Source organism: Apteryx mantelli, chromosome 15 (assembly GCF_036417845.1).
Source record: "Apteryx mantelli isolate bAptMan1 chromosome 15, bAptMan1.hap1, whole genome shotgun sequence".
NCBI lineage: Eukaryota > Metazoa > Chordata > Aves > Apterygiformes > Apterygidae > Apteryx > Apteryx mantelli.
In genome coordinates this window covers 19,896,061-19,912,460 of record NC_089992.1, presented here as the reverse complement: position 1 = coordinate 19,912,460, position 16,400 = coordinate 19,896,061, and the positions used below count along the sequence as shown (strand labels likewise).

The 16,400-nt window shown below is 43.7% G+C and overlaps 1 protein-coding gene across 3 annotated transcripts in view; it reads left to right on the top strand.

The window, feature by feature from the left end:
* The first annotated feature begins 5,820 nt into the window (after positions 1–5,820).
* ANXA2 (annexin A2) overlaps positions 5,821–16,400 on the top strand; it is a 33,497-nt gene continuing 22,917 nt past the window's right edge. For 2 of the 3 annotated variants that reach the window (XM_067305905.1, XM_067305904.1), the window contains exons 1-3: positions 6,566–6,643; positions 11,015–11,074; positions 15,350–15,449. In XM_067305905.1, coding sequence (XP_067162006.1) covers positions 6,569–6,643; positions 11,015–11,074; positions 15,350–15,449 — 235 coding nt within the window. In that variant the 5' untranslated portion in view covers positions 6,566–6,568. Of the gene's footprint in view, positions 5,851–6,565; positions 6,644–11,014; positions 11,075–15,349; positions 15,450–16,400 lie in introns of those variants that run through there. The other variant, XM_067305906.1, reaches the window with a different exon arrangement.

The window sequence follows — 16,400 nt, the reverse complement described above, 5'->3', positions numbered from 1 at the left end:
CTATTGGTGGTGACTTTAACTAGGCTGTGTGTGTGTATACATACATACATACATACATACATATATAAAAGTAGGCTTTTTTATCATTAGCTTGTGTGCGTATGTAAATGAGTTCCTTTCTGACTGAATTCTCTTAATTGTAGTTTCAGCTGGTATTCTGCTTTGCTGCTCCCTTTTCTTGAATCAGATCCATTATCACCCAGACGTCTTGGTCTTGATCTAGGCTAGCTCCCTGTTGCCCATAGACTTAGGGTGATCCACTGAAGTTGTGAGATCTGAGGATAACAATGGTGTAATGATAGGGAAAGTCATTGGAAGGAAATCAGAGTTCAAGCTATGTTATGGTCAAACACATGAGGAAGTCTCAGAGAAGGGTTAATGAGCAGCAGACAGAAGTGAATTTGCAAATATACAAAATAGAAAAGTAGCTGAAGACAAGTCCAGTGATAAAAGGGTGTTGGAAGGTAAAAGGAGACTTTTGGAAGTCACAAGCAAGATACAACCTTGGTATGGGAGAGAAGTAGATGTGTTACTACCCATGAAAATTTTTTGCTGTCAGGTCCGAATGCAATGTACAAAGCACTTTGAGATTCTGCATGGGAGGCTAACTGTAGGCCATAAAACCTGTCACCTCTTCTTCAGTTAAAGTGGCTGCTAAAATGTATACTTTTGCATGTATGTATGCATTTTCATTAGCAGATACAATACTTAGGCTTTGCTCTGAAGAGTTAACAGTCAAAATATAAAAGTTATGAACTGGTGAGAAGGCAGTGATTTGGCTGAGATCACCCAGCAAACCGTAGCTCTGCAAGGCTTACAATCCAGATTTCCTCTTTCTAAGCACACCACCTGCCCCTGTGCCCAGCGAGAACTTCTGTGGCACAAACTGCATACCACCTACACTACTTACTTACTATAATGCTTCATTTGTAAAATACACATATAACAAAATATATGCAATATCTCTAATATACAAGATCATTCCAGAGATAAGTCTAGCTCTTTAAAAGGGTTTGTTTCAAATAAATGAAATTTTGAGTGTTGAATAATGTGTGTACAGGAATGTTTATGTATGTGTAGGAATTAAATTGCAGAGAATGGAATTGATCCCAGGGATTAGCTTGTTAGGTGGAGCACTTATCAAGAGGTCTGGTTCTCTGGTACTTTGTTAGACAAAAGATGGCTTTGGTATGCAATGTGTATTCAAAAATATACAGCAGAATTACAGTTCTGCAAAACTGCAGGTAATTTGTAACAGATGTTAATGAAAAATGTTGCATTTCCAAAAAAAGAAGTTAAACACTTTGAATGTTTACAGGGTTTTACTAATGCAATCTAGTGAGCAGTATTTTTCAGGAGTACTTTTTGCGCTAGCTGTAGACATAACCTTGCCAGCTTACTATCCTGGGAACCTGGTTAGCTACATATTATTAACTTTGTTTGTAACCTGTGATCATTTCAATTGCTAGTAACAGATCCACATACTGTTCCACTGCACTTCTGCGAGACATTTTTTGTTTCTGCCTTTCCAGATCTAATGTTTTAGGTCTGCCCCAAGATAGCTTGGACTCAGCTCCACCTTCTGATCCATCGATTCTCCTGCTCTGCAGATCTATCATGACTTTCATTCTACGTGGGGGCTACTGCAGTAGCTTTATTTATATCATTGGAGTTTCCAAATTAGACCAAATAACCAAGGTGCAAAAATAATACCCAGAGGCCTGCCTGATCATATGTTAAGCAAAATGGAATTTATATTATCCTCTTGCAACATAATACACTCAGTGAGGCAACGTTGTACATACGGGCTCAGCCACACCTAAACCAGAAAGTCCTTTGTCCTGATCTCTCTCTGTCTCTCTTTTTTTTTTTTTTTTTTTTTTGGGGGGGGGGATCATTGAAGAAAAAAGTTTAAGTAGGCAGGCAATAAACATTGACAGAATTGTGACCTTCATAACTACAGTTTTAACCTGTCTTTGATTCTTTGTAGCAGGCATCCTGAAAGAGCATAAGCAAGATCTGTGTAGATGAAGGAGCCAAACAATCAGGGACCAAAGTGAGAGAGAGTAAAGATCTTTTGAGAGCCAGTGAGCCCATTTCCATTAATGTAATTACAGAGAAAAAGCTTGGGTCAGAGGGAGAACTTAAATTAAATGCTCTAGTTAAACACATCAAGTTTCTAGTAGTGTAACACAATAAGACGATAATGAGAAGAACAAGTAAAGGTGTTGGTGAGGTGGGAGAGTGTAGGTATATTACATTGAAAGTAAACAAAGAAAAAAATAATATCAAACAATATTAAGCAGTAACAAAACAATGGGAGATTCAGCAATGGTAAGGTCACTGAGGTCTGAGGAGATGGAGTAAATGGACCTACAGGCACACACTGAAGAGTGTGCTATGAACCACGTTCACAGTAAGCTGCCGGAAAGGAGGAATGAGAAATTAGTACAAATGCATCTGTTTTCCCATCCTCAGGACTCTGGGGAGCTCCATTTGACAAAAGTGCTCTCTCGACGATGTCTGTGGTCAGCATGCTGCAAGCGAGAGATCACAGATAATTGCAACTGAAGTAGTTGCAGGTTATTTGAAATATGGCCTTCTATGCAGATATTTTTAAGAGGTTGTGGGGGACTAAGTAATGTGGGAGCTAACTGCAAACCTTTCCGGGCACTGCCTTGCCTGCAAGCCAGTTGCAGCATGTTTCTTTCAGGAACTCAGCTATGAGGCAGGCACAGAAACACCCTGGGCTTGTGATAACCGCAGGCTGGGTCACAGCCTCTTGCTAATGGTAGTTACTCTGATGCAATGCTCGGGAGTGGTGGTCATGGACCAGAACCCCTTGTGATTGGTGCTGTACAAACCCTCGAAGCTTTGGTTACATCTTCAGAAATAATCCATGTGACTTAAAAGTCTCATTTTTAAAAGTGATTCAGGCACTTGGCTGCTGTTCTCCTATTGAATTAATTTCCTCTCTGGCAGATAGCAGTAGTCTTTCCTATTTGCACAGTCTGGCTGCTGCCTTCTTCAGCTCGTGGGTGTTGCAGAGTGTTTTTTTCTCAACAATATGAAGAATGTGTAGTATTTCCATGGGCAGGAACACCAGGCCTTGGTATTAGGACGTGGCTGGTTGTTTTGCCAGAAGCATTAATGTGTTTTCTGCTGTTCATGCCACTCAGATTCCCCCACTGGTATGAGTGCCTTTGATGTCAGTTGGCCTACATAAGCAGAGACCAATTGAGGGAATTCATCATATTCAATATATTTAATATACTTAATATATTTTTTCATGTTTTCATGACTATGAATAACAGTTGCTCTTTTTTTTTATTGTCACTCTCTCTTTTTTTTTCTTTTTATTTAATCACTTCAACAGTCCCTGCTTTAACTTCAGAGAGGCAGTTGAATCCATGTCTGTCCGTTTTAAACTGAAGACTAGATACCCCTTCACTGAGGTGCATGTGTGATTCTGAGACTGGATAATTGATAGTTAAGTCAGGTATTAGAGACAACATCTTGATTCCCTTTCTGGGAGTTGTTGGAATTGCTGGAAAATCTTTTTATGCTGTAGTTAATGTAGATATAACAATAATTCACTTGGTATCAAAGCTTTTGCAAACTGTTCATATTAAGATCTAGTTAACTACAATCAAAGATGGTGTATGAGCTACACTATTTCATATTTTAAGAAGTATTATTAGAACAGTTTTCTAAGGAAATGGATTATAGTGTCATTGCAACAGACTACAGTAAAGTATTGAAAGGTAAATGGACCTTCAGTTGCAAGAGTGAATGTGCTCATCTCTGAGATTGAATGAACTCATTAACATATGGCTCAGTAGATTTTATACAACAATGCACAATGCAGCATACATCCTGCATCTTAGAAATACGTTACATATGTGAAAACTTTTTTTTTTTTTTTTTTTTTTTTTAAGCTCAGCATATTCAGCTTTTCCACTGCTTTGCTTTGAGAATGCTTGGAAAGAGAAGAGGGGAAGAAATCATCCCTGAGGGACTGTGCATCCATTAGTAGGCAAGCTGGCTGTCTGGCTTCTTTCAGATGCTTATCCCTACTTAAACCCCCTAATGAATGTTGCAACACAGAATGGCTGTTGCTTCTTGGACTGTAAGTATTTTTGATCTGTAATCACCTTTTCAGGCCTTCAGTGATTTTTCTAAGAAACCTGAAAAGCGGGGGGAAATTAACTGTTTAATTAAGTAGCTAGTAACAGACACTGGTATAACTGGGATACCCAGGAATTAATTTTTAAAGACAGATTCAGTAATACACAGAAATAACCCCAGTAGCCTTGCCTAAAAGAAAACTAACGTGTTAAGCTAATGCAAGACTGTCACTGATGTCCTATCAGTTTGAAAAAATGCTGTGCTGTGACATGCTTCTCCTGTAGCCATCCTCTTCAACTCATTTTGGTTTATTCAGAAAAGGGCTATTAAAATCATTTTCTCCTGCTGCAATGACCAGTTCATCCCTCTGCACTCTTTTGCTTCCATGTGATGTTGGAAGTCCAGTGTAATATTTCTTCCTTTTTGTATCTGTGATCTTGTTTTATCCCAACAGTTACTTTGTCTCTAAGCCAATGTTCTTGTCTCTCTTGTTCTTGCTTGCTTTTGCCACCCCTGTTTTTATGCTCCTGGTCAAGCTTAAAACTTTCTTGCTCTCTCTGTCTACCAGAGGACCCCTCTATCTTTAAGCCTAGAAAAATCCTTTATAGCAGAGGCAAATATCTCTTTGCATAAGCAAATCCAGTCTGTGATGACATATTCTCAAAATGACTGCCTAAATGACAACCTGTTGGTCACCAGGAAACTGGCCACTTCACTGTGCTGAAACAGTAATCTGAGGTGATCCCAAAAGATCTTCTGTATCTTCACTGCTTGTAGCTTCTTTACTGGATCTCACTTTGGTGGTGGTGGTGGTGGTGGTGTCTGGGCTCAGATAACCAGTCAGACTGGCAGAGGCTTTTTTGTGCTCTTTTTCTTGCTGCGGTAGGCCTGTTTGGATCATCTGAGCGTAATCAAACTTCAGGCTTTGTCTCTGCCGAGCCTTGGGGCAGTGGCAGCGCCTTGTTCTTCTCGTGTTTATTGCTTGCAGCACATGTGCTTTAAACTTCTTGCGGCTGAAATGTACTGGGATTTACACACCGAACTTCGAGAGCTGATTTTTTTTCAATATTGTTGGTCTAAAGCAGGCTTGGCCAGGGCTGCAAGCAGTGCGGCGGGCGACTTGGCGATGGCTCGAGCCCGGAGCAGGAGGGCGCAGCCCAGGCGGCGATGACTCGGTCGCAGTGAGTGCCCTGCTCAGAGGGGAAATCTGGGGTGACGTGTCCAGGCCTCTGCTGCGCCGCGGGCGCTGTCCCCGGCCTGCCGGGGAAGGAGATGCCGCTTCCCCAGGACGAGCCCGAGTCCTGCCCCAGCAAGTGCGGTTTGGCGAAGCCACAGTACAGGCTGCAGTGACACAAGCCGCTGTCGCAGGAGCGCTGGGGACGAGAAGCCTGGGCGGGCTGCGCTGCGCTGCGCTGCGCTGCCCTGCCCTGGGGCACCGGGCAGCTCCTCGGGGGCAGCGATGAGGCAGGCGCCCCGAGGGCAGCCGGGCAGCCCCGGGGCAGCGGGGCGAGACCTCCCTGCCCTCCCCCCCCGCGCTCCCCCCGCTCCGGCTGCGGGAGGCAGGCGCGGCCGCTGAGTCAGCGCCGCCGGGGGCGGGGGGCGCCGGGGCGGGGAGGCGCGGGCAGGGCCCGCCCGGCCCTACAAAACCCCGCCCGGGCCGCCGCCGCGCCCAGCCGCCGCCGGAGCCGCCGCCAGAGCCGCCGCGCCGCGCCCGCCGGCCAGGTGAGTCCCCGCGGGGCGCCGGGGCCGGCAGCCCCCGGGCCGGCAGCCCCCGGGCCGGAGCGGGGCGGCCGCTGCGGGCTCTCCGCCTCCCCCCCCGCCCCGTCCCGTCGGGCCGGAGAGGCGGCCCCGGGCGCCCCGCGGCGGCCGCGCTTCGCCCAGCTTCCCCGAGCGATCCGCTGCGGCGGCCGCTGCTTCTCCGGGCTGCGGTCCGCGGCGCCGCCTCGCAGCTAGCGGCGACAGCGAGAAGGCGCCGCTCGCCCGGAGCCGCGCGGGGCCGCGGGCTCCTCCCGTCGGCGCGGGGCTGCGGCTGCGGCGCGGAGCCCTGGGCGGTGCCCGGCAGTCGCGCCCGAGCCGCGCCGAGCCGCGCGCCCGAGCCCCCTCGCGGAGCCCCGCGCAGCGCCCAGCCGCGCCCGAGCCCCCTCGCGGAGCCGAGCGCCGAGCCGCGCGCCCCGCCGCGGAGCCGAGCGCCGCGCAGCGCCGATCCCCGCGCGGAGCCGCGCCCGCTGGGGCGTCTCTGCCGCCGGCCCCGCCGTCGCCGGCTGCGGGCGCCCGCTGCCTTCTGGCCCGTGAGTCAGCCCGGCGGCGGCGGCGGCGGCTCCCCCGTCGCCCGCAGCCGGGGCGAGGCAGGGCGAGGGAGGGCGGTTGCTGCCTGCTTTGGCTGGGAGAAGAGTGAAATGTTTTCGGGGCAGTCATGCAGCAGTGAGTTGCTTTCTTACGCATGGCGGGTTTGATTCCGTTTAAGATTAGTTGTTCGAGTGCTGCGTCTGTGCGCAAATACTTAGATCCCCTACAGGTAAGCAAAAGAGTGAAGGAATCTTTGGGAACTTCAGTGCCGTTGTGCTGTTCATCTGTATTCTTTGTGCTGGTGGAACTAGTTGCAATAAACATCCCTGGTGGGTACAGTTTTCCATTAACTAATGTATGGAATGTTTTTTCTTGGTTTAAAAAGGTCATACCCCCCACCCCCATCAAGTCTCAGGAGCAAGAATAACATTAATTCCGGGAAATAAAGTTCCTTAAGTTTGTATATGTCTAGTATCTTCCTGGAATGGAACATCTGCTGGGTCATTAGCAGTGTCTGTGGAAGAAACTGTTGAAAGAAATACATTATCCATAGTATAGTTTTATGGTTTGAAGTATGATTTTTGGGATCCTTTTCTTTAAAGCTATTTTTTCTCCAACCAGTGACTTCAAATGATCTGCCAAGCATTATGGGATAGTTTGAGGGAGATAGCCTGGCCCATCTGTACTTGCAGTTACCACTGCGTATCAGGGAATATTTTGAGTCCATGTTTCGCTTGCAGCAGCCGTTCTGGTCCTTCTTGGTTCTCCCTGCTCTCCCTCTCACCCCCGCCGTTGCTGTGCCTCGCCCTAGTCCGGAGACCCAACACAAATCTGCTCCCAGTGGGAGAGTTTCCATTCTCTCATTCTGGGGATGCCGTTTCCTTGGCTTGTATGTCTGGGAACACCCTTCGCGCAATCTCTGCCTACAAGAGCAGATTAAGTTCTTCTTAAAATGCTAACTCTGCTTATTGAGCAACATAGTTCTTTGTGCATACCTGGCACTTTTTCCACTGATCGGTCTCGTGTTTGGGTTTTTTTTTTTTTTTTCTGCTCTCATATACCCGAGCTGCACCTGGAAATCATGGTATGGGGCTACTTTTGAACATACTTCTGTCACCAAACTGTTAGGAGGACAGGGTGTTGAATATAGACTAGGCCCAGTCTAACAGGCTTGCAAGCCAGTTATTACCCTTTGGGGAGGGGAGAGCTGGGGTCAAAGCTAGATGTTAATCTCTTTAGTAGAATAACATTGTGATTCAGAATTACACAGTGTGGGCTTAGGAGGAAAAACTGGTTGTTGAAACTTGCCTTAAGGTATTGAAGCATTTATTAGTTTACAGCTGGAAAGTAGAAGTTGATTCTTTCCAGTGTAGGGAAGAGCAAGTTAGTGCATGTATCTTCTATTTACATACTCAAACCCAACCAGACCTTGTCAAAACTGCATCAGATAAAATCAGTCCATTAGAAAACAATGAGTCTGTTCACAAATACGAGAGCCTTACTAAGTCGAGCGTGACAAGAGATGCGTTTGTTCTCCAAGCGAAGATCTTTCCCTGCAAAGTTTTTTGCAAAAATTCCCATTTTGCTGCTCTTTTCCTTTGCCAGGCCGCTGCTGACTGGCGGACGGTTGCTATAGCCTTGTTGTGTGCCGACGACACGAACCCTCCAGCTCCAGCCCTGCGCGAGGGTGTGTTAGTTCTGCTCCTGGACGCTACTCAAGTTTTCTGTTCCAACAAGCCTGATTCAATGTGGTTTTTATTTCATTTAGAAATAGGAGTCTTCCAAAAAGCTGTTCAGTGATTGCTTTGTGAAAGATTATACTGCAATTGCTTGGCTTCTGCTTTCACTGGTGTGTGTTAGTTCTTTGTGGCAAGCAAGACTAAAAGACTTTGGTTGCTTGTCTCTGATATTGGTTGTAAAGCTTTCAGCGTACAAAGGTCTCATTGTTAGGCGCTTCATTTTATTAAGAGTAAACATTAAGAATCTCATAAGTAAGTAATGTATCATCCCCCTTTAACCAGCTCAGATAATAGTACCAATAGCAGGCAGCAGCTTATTACAACTTCTGCCGCCTATCTTTAAAAGGCAGGGTTGAATTTTTTGCTATAAAAATATTTGTTCTCAAATAATAAGTTGATGTGGGGAGCTTTTGACTGTGCTTTTTACTCTGTGTCTCTTTTCCTCCCCGATTCTTAATGCTTCCTTAAGTGGAGGTACTTTTGTTACTCTTGTACCTAGATTGCTTCAGAAGATGAAAGGTTTTCTTGCTGTGTTCGAAGTGAGGAAAGGTGTGATTACAACGCTTATACTACAAAAACATTGTTCTGTGTTTCATTTTAAAAGCAATGTTTCTGTAATATATAATATTTGCTAAGTTTTCTAAAAGTAAGGACTTACATGCTTTACCAGACGTTTTGTACAGCAATCCAATTTATTTTTCTATTTTGTTAAAAAATACTTATGGAACCCAGTCTCGGTCGCTAGAAAATAAAAGAATCCTCCATTTTCAAAATTAGAAATTAGATGAGAAGTAAATCTAGTCCAGCTGAGGTGTTTCTGTTGTTTCTCCCTTGAATTTGACTAACTCATGAGAGGGGGGAGGGGGAAGAGTCATTAGTTCAAAAAATTGTGACCAGGTTGGGCAATATTTAAATGAATCAAAATAGAACAAGGAGAAAATTTGAATAAATAATCTTTATTTGCTCTGTAAGTAATGAACAGTGTTATCGCTTTAATAGCTGGATGAATATGTATAGAAAAGCATTACAAATATGCTCAGAGCATGTGAGAAGAGCAGCATGTTTCATTTTAGTCTTTAAAACATATGGTGCTGCAGTTCTTAAGCACTTTCACAGTAATTGCTTTTTCAGCCATATACTGCTACAGTGATATCTACCAACCAAATCTTAATTTCATTTTACAGCTTTTGTATAAGCTCATTGTGTTCCTTAGTATCGCCTCAGGGCTTACGTTTTCTCAGACTCCCCCTTGATGCTCCTGAATGACAGAGGGGGCTCTTCCCCCCCCCCCCCCCCCCAACTTGGACTTGAGTACCTCTCTTGTAACTGTTGTAAAAGGCTTGATGGAGAAGCAGGGAAGGTTTCCAGGAGCTAAAATGAAGAATAAACACTTGCTTTAGAATTTTAACCAGGTCTCTGCTATTTAGAAACACTTGTAGACTTGCTTCTTACTCCTCCTGTGAGCTCTTGGTTTCGGGCCTGACCGTTAGGTGGTGAGACGCTTGCTTGCTCTGTCCGGGAAACTTGCCCGAGCAGTTAGTGCCAGGCCAGGGTACCTGGGGCGGACGGGGGCTGGTGCCGGCATCGCGGTGACAGGCGGAGCCCCGGGGAGCCTGCACATGCTGGAATTTCGATGCCGGGTCCCGTTATGGGATTAAATGAGTATCGCTGATCTTGAGGCGTTGCCGCTCCTTCTCTCCTGCCTCTCAACAGCCAACTCTATTCCCTGTTAGATAAGGCTATTTCTGCAGTTCCTGAGAAGCAAGCTGTAGACTGAGCAGATAAAATAATGTTCGCTGCAGTTGCCAGCCTGAGTAACTAGAAGGTAATATGAGTGGCAATATCTCTCCCTTCAGCAGAGGAATTTGGGAGCTGAGTTTTAGGAATGCATCAAGCAGCTTAAATATTGCCTCTGGCTTATAACCTTTAGAAAAAAATTCCTCCTTAGTTAAGAGACTCTTTCAGTAAAACAGTATTACAGCTCTGGCAAACTTCCCTGACAAGAAACCAGGGCTGGGAAAAAAGCAGGGTGTTGTAACATAAGCACATCACATCGATGTTCCTTTTTGCAATGTTTATGATTTCTCCAGCAGGGTTTTTTTTTCTGTTTTTCTTTATATATGTAAGCAAGATCTCATGAACTTTGTGTCAATGGAGCGGTGTTGTTCGTTATCTTGTCTCATTGGCTATTCCTTTTGGAACTGTCATTTTGAAAGAGTTCTTGTTGCCTATCATCTGACAATCACGTTATTAATCGGTATTTGTAGCGTGTCCTGTGATTCTTATTGCTGGATACTGGGGAGCCACTACAACACCATATGACAGTAGAGGCATTTGTGGCCTGCGGCCAGGATTAAAGATCGAACAGCAATTACGATTTTATAAAATGTCTGCATGAATATAAATAGTTCCAGTGTATTCCTTTAGCACTTGAGGAATTTAGCCTCTGATTTAAATGCTATTAGTTGTTCCTTTTTGGCTTGGAGCTGGACTGGGTTATAGTACTCCTCCATGATTTTTCTGGTACTGAATTTTAGGTTCAGTTGATCTTCTCTCTAAGATAGAGATGCTCCAGTTTCTAAGTTTAAATATTTAAAATGCAGTAGAAGTGGTTTCTTAAGGAATGAAGATAAATTTTTATTGTACAATAGAAAGAAGACCTCTCACTGTTGCATTATCAGTGGTGCTGTGACTTGAATGCTCTTAAATCAATTTTCTTGCTTAAGATTAGCAGTCTTATTGGGTTGTCCCAGCTTCTGTAATACAGGGATTCAGGATTATCTAACGTGCTACTATAACTGTAAATGTATTTATTTAAGTCTACTTGTTTGTTTGTTTGTTTTTTCCCCCCTCTCTTCCAGCTTTCTTTCAAGATGTCTACAGTCCATGAAATTCTAAGCAAGCTCAGCCTTGAAGGAGATGTAAGTATTATTATTCAAACCAGAATAGTTGTTTGTTTGTTTTTCTTAAATGCCATGTCTTGTTTCCTTTACAGGACTCTCTACTAACAATTGTACTGAGCTGTAGAGTTTATAATTTTCCACACATCTCTTCTACTTAAACTGATCTTAACTAAAAGCTTAGTCTGCTGTGGTCAGTCTTCAGCCATGAAGCCGCTGGGAACCATGGGACAGTTATGAGATGGCTAGGTTTAATGGAAGTTCTTCTAACTGGGCAGCAGCGTGAGCAGTACTCGTGTGCTGGGCCATGTGAAAGAGATCAGAGGGCAAACCGAATGGGTAGTTCAGATCTGTGATCCCCGTTTCTTCTCAAGGCACAAATGAGTTGAGGATGGTAAGAGGAGATGGAAATGGAAATGTGTTCACTTTTACTGACACCTTCTGAGTTTCACTTTTTTCAATCAAAACATGGAGAACATTAGTTAATGGGAATGATAATACTGAGAATCTTATTCATGTAATATTTTTCACCAAAAGACAAACACTTTCAACAAAAACTAGCTCTTGAAAAATTATTTTCTCATTTTCTATTTTGAAAAGCCTAAAGAGTCTCCTTTTTGTTGGAGTATTTTTCACCACATTTACACTTCTGTGATTGTGTTACTGAAATACCACAAAGCCACACTCTCTTTGTTTGATTTCTTATGTTGCAACATTACTTGGTAGGGTTACGAGTGTAATGTCAGGATATTGTGCTGTGAATTTGTGGCTCTGTGATTTATCACTGAAGAGGAAGTGAATCCCATCTATGGCATCATCTCATCATATTGCTAATAAGCTTACTGTACTTTCAAATTTTAAAACTGGTAACTGCAGAGCTGAGCTTGGTAAAAGCAAACTTTTTGCTTATTTTTGTTACTTGTTATGAAATAAATTACACTATCTGATCTTTGTGAAAGAGCTGTTGCAAAGAACTGGTTAGTGTACTGCAGGTAAGTAGCAAAGCTGATCTTGTATTGCAAAAGCAGTCAACTCTTTAGATTTCTTGGCCATGTTCATTTCAATGGAGAATTCCTTTTGGACAAACATTTGAGCAATTTAGTCTCACGGGTATAAATATTTATTCCATGATACATATGAATAGTTGCAAAAGTCAAATTTGAATAGTGTTGCATGGCAACATTTTCATCAGAAATTCTGTCATAAAATGTAAGAAATAACAGGCAGCTTATTTGTTCTGTAGATGTCAGAATTTCAAAGCTTGGATCTTAAATGAAGAGAGATTGTTGTTGCTCATGTCAACAACAATGCAAGTGAAACCATTTCAGACCTCAGTGCAGTTGAAGACATGTTTATGTTGATATTCTGCAGATTTTAATTTGGAAGCCAGAATTGTTGAGTAGATAGTTCGCATAAATAATTTGCCCAGTTCCCCTAAGCAGTGATTCAGCAAGTTAACTAATGTCAAGCACAGTGTTTCAGGCACCCGTTTTTTTCAACAGTGTTTTTAATGTTGAGGGCATAGAATGGTGACAGCTGAACCCAAATCCTGTCTTGTGCAATAAGGCATTTGTGCATTCTGCTTCAGCAGCATAGTGAGCAATTTCCTTCGAGACCAAGAAACTGCCTTTATAGACTGAGCTGCTTGCTTCAGCCTGGGACTGCCTCCTCCGTCCTCTAAGGAGAGGAGGGGGTTGAGCTGAAGTTAACTCTGTGCTTGCAGTTTCTGCAGCTTTGCACAAGAGAAGGTGGAAAGATTCTGTGACAAAGATCTTACTTGTGTGCTTGATCATGTACTCGACCTTTGCACGGGCAGTTGGAAATGTGAAATGTAGTCAAGGCTGCACAGGTTACTTGCAGGATGGCGTCAGGGAAGTTGGTTTTCAAAGATGATTGGTGATTTTTTTCAGGGCGAGGAATACCCAAATCTAGATATCTTGAAAGGGTCCTGTGTTTAGAAGAAGTTAAGCCTTGTTAGCTTTCCTGTTAGTGAAGTATGCCCCTCTGCAGCGTTGAATCCTTCCTTCCAAATAGGGTTTGCTTCCTCAAGCTCAGAGGAAGTAAAGCAGTTGGAGGATGTGTGAAACATAATATATATGTGGGAGAAAAAAAAATCTTTCTCTGCTTTAGCCTTGCCCAAACTGTTTGTGCATTTACACATTAGGCTGAACTTTTACAGCCACATCCTGGAAAATTTTGTACAGAACCAAATGGAAAGTTGGTTGGAAAAACTTTCCTGTCTGAAAATGTACAGTACTCTTTAGTGTACCACAGTAATTTGGGACAGATCCCTATTGTCTGGAATTTAAATGGCTGTTTTTCATAGGCAGAATAATCAGCCTGATGAAACGCGTGTCCACTCCTCCAAAGTACTTAAGAGAGCATCATCTGTGCGGATGCTGAATTTGGATACGCTCCATTTACCGGCAGAGTAGCCAGCAGAAGGCTTTTGTCTTTCCTGCATGTAGAGATGTGGCGCTCCCTGGGTCTTTTGACCAGTGTCAGGGGATCTGGATCCAATTTGTTACATGCATGAGGTGGAAGGACAGAGGAAGAGTTGGCTCCCAAACTGCAAATCTGCTATGTATTTTCTCAGTACCTAATATGGTCTTACAGTAGAATATTCTGTCCAAATGGCTCATGAAATACTTAGAGCAGGGTGATGCCAGAGAGATACCTGACTCTAAGCTCGCCAGCGGATTTGTGTCAGATTAACCAGCAATACTGGTTAAATAGGACAGCCACATGACGGTGTAGACTCACCGACTTTGCTTCAGGAATCTTTCAGGCACGCAGATTTCTCTGAAACTGCATTGCACATCTCCATTTACTGTTTTTGTTAGTACTTCAATTTGCTAACATGAAAGGTTGCATCTTGTGGTGTGGCTATGGGTCAAACTGCAGCCACTTAGCTAGATTGAGCTGATGGTAAGAGCCAAAAAAAAAGGATAGTTCAGTTTATCAGTGTTTTTTTGACTCCCCATCTCTGCCGCATAACCCAGACCTTCAGGAGGTGGCACAGTGGCTGCTGCCAGAGGAATCTGTTCAGGACAGTGTGATCTCTGCAGGAAGGTGTAAATGTAACCAAAAAAAGTGGAATTTTGTAGTTAAAATTTGTCCTCTCTTAAACAATTTGCCTGTAAAAAGGCCCTCAAGAGATATTAAGATAACTTAGTCCAGTTTAGGAAGCCTGGTTTCTGGTGGAGTTAGGGACTTGAATGTTTCTGGGGATCCTTACCAAAAAAGCTTAGTCACGCACTCACTTAGCAAACAGCTGCAGCAGTTTCAGATGGTCATCCCTGCACCTCTCTGCCAGCGGTTTACATCTCTAAATTGGACTCAGCAGAATGGAATATGTGAATATTTCTCAGCTATTTCTATGGAAATCTGTGGTTTAGTTTAACCTGCCCGTGGGAGGTGATATGAGCTAAACTGTTAGCTTGCACTGAAGCAAGAGCTTGATCTCTCTTGTGTTGACCTCCTGTTTGAGGCTATAATCCTCAGTACAGGACAATAATAAACAGCCAGCAAGATCAGTTAACTTAAAACATTGCAACTGTTTGCTAAGTGGCTGTATCTCCAACTCCTCTGTATCTTTAGTGGAAGTAATTTGAAATGTCATTTAGTTTTATTGGCCTCCTGCTGCTTAAACCAAGTATCTGCAGGCACAGAGTTTCAAAAGGAGAAGGTAACTTCTCTTGCTTTCAAAAACTATAGGCTCAACAAGATACATTTATTGTTATCTTTAAAGTCCATGAGATAGAGCACAGAACTTGTTCCATTATAATTTACTTGTTGTTAATCTTCCATGTTCCTCTACTTTTTTTTAATTGTAACTTGTAATCCAAAGTGAAGTATTGGCTTCAAATCTAAACTATTTTAGACTTTTCACAACAGATATATATGTGTATATATCTTCTTTGAATTAGCTTTCTGTAGTCAATTTCCTTGAGATCTAGCCAGGCAATTCCAGATTTTAGCAAATTCAGGCTTAGTGAGAAAATTTGGAATGTGTTAGGTTTTTGCCACAATAACATATGATATCCATTTGCACCTATTCTTTCTCATAATAAACATGGCTGTGAGTGCATCTCTGGAACAATACACATTTGGAGAACAAAGTTTGGTAGCTCTCAGCAGAATTCCAGTTTCACAAACACCCGCTGGTAGTTCTTGTATTTGGAAAAATAAGGCAAAATGTCAGCCCCTGAAGGAGGCACATGTTGTACTAACTGCAGCGAGGTACAGGATTTAATTTTGCCCTTTTTTTTTTCCTCTCTCTCCTTCTTCTTCTAGCATTCTCTCCCTCCAAGCGCATATGCCACAGTTAAGGCCTACTCAAACTTTGATGCTGACCGGGATGCTGCAGCCCTGGAAACAGCCATCAAGACCAAAGGTGAGGAGTGCGGGCTGTGGCTTTGATTCTACTTGTAAGCTAGAATGCTGGCATGAGAAAAATTTGAACATTTTCTCCTGTGTTTTGAACTAAATGCTCATGTGTCTTGGATTATTTTGAGGTCAGAGAAGATCCTAGAAACAACAGTATCTAGTTTCTGAAATGATATTGCATTATTTCATGGGAGGGCAACGTGGGAGTCCCCTGCTTCTCTGGACCAGGCTCCCAGGTATTTATCCAAACCAGGATGCACCACTTTCACTGGGAGACCATGAGAGAGCAGGGCAGATGCGGCCCCTTTGAAAAGCGTGGTGTACTGAAACAAGCAGGAGTACAGGGTGCACGAACTACAACACCAGAGTAATACCTGGGTGGTATTTCAGTATGAAAACACATACAAAGTACTTCTTCCAAGATTTTTTGCCACTAATAACATCCACCTTTGAGGAAAAGGATGAGGAATGAACTCTTTCAAACATTATGCTGTCTTTTTCATGGGTCTTGAACTCACTCTTATGTCCCATGAGAGTGAGTTGGGATAACTGCCTTTCATTTCACTTAAGAAATGCTATTTTACACCTTGGTTATCTCGAGGGGAAAAAGAACCACCACATCAACATCACTTGGCTTCGTTTGTTGAGCCAGCTCAGAGCAGGTAATCACAGTGCGGTTACAGAAAGCAGCCACTGCGGTTCTGGGGCAGCGATCCTGGTCCCGCTCGGTAGCAGGAAAGGGTGTGCCTGGCCTGGACTCCTCCTCCAGGCCCCAAAAGCAACAGCTGGGCGTAGCTGGAACTGCCCAGTCTTTTGCCTGCATGTCAGGAGAGGGAGAAATTTAAAAGCCAAACAATTTCTCATCTGAAAGAAATGCCGACACTGCATTCTGTCAGTGCCAACGAAGCAAATGTTTGACTTGAAAATGTAACATGTAAAATGTTGACTATAAAATGTT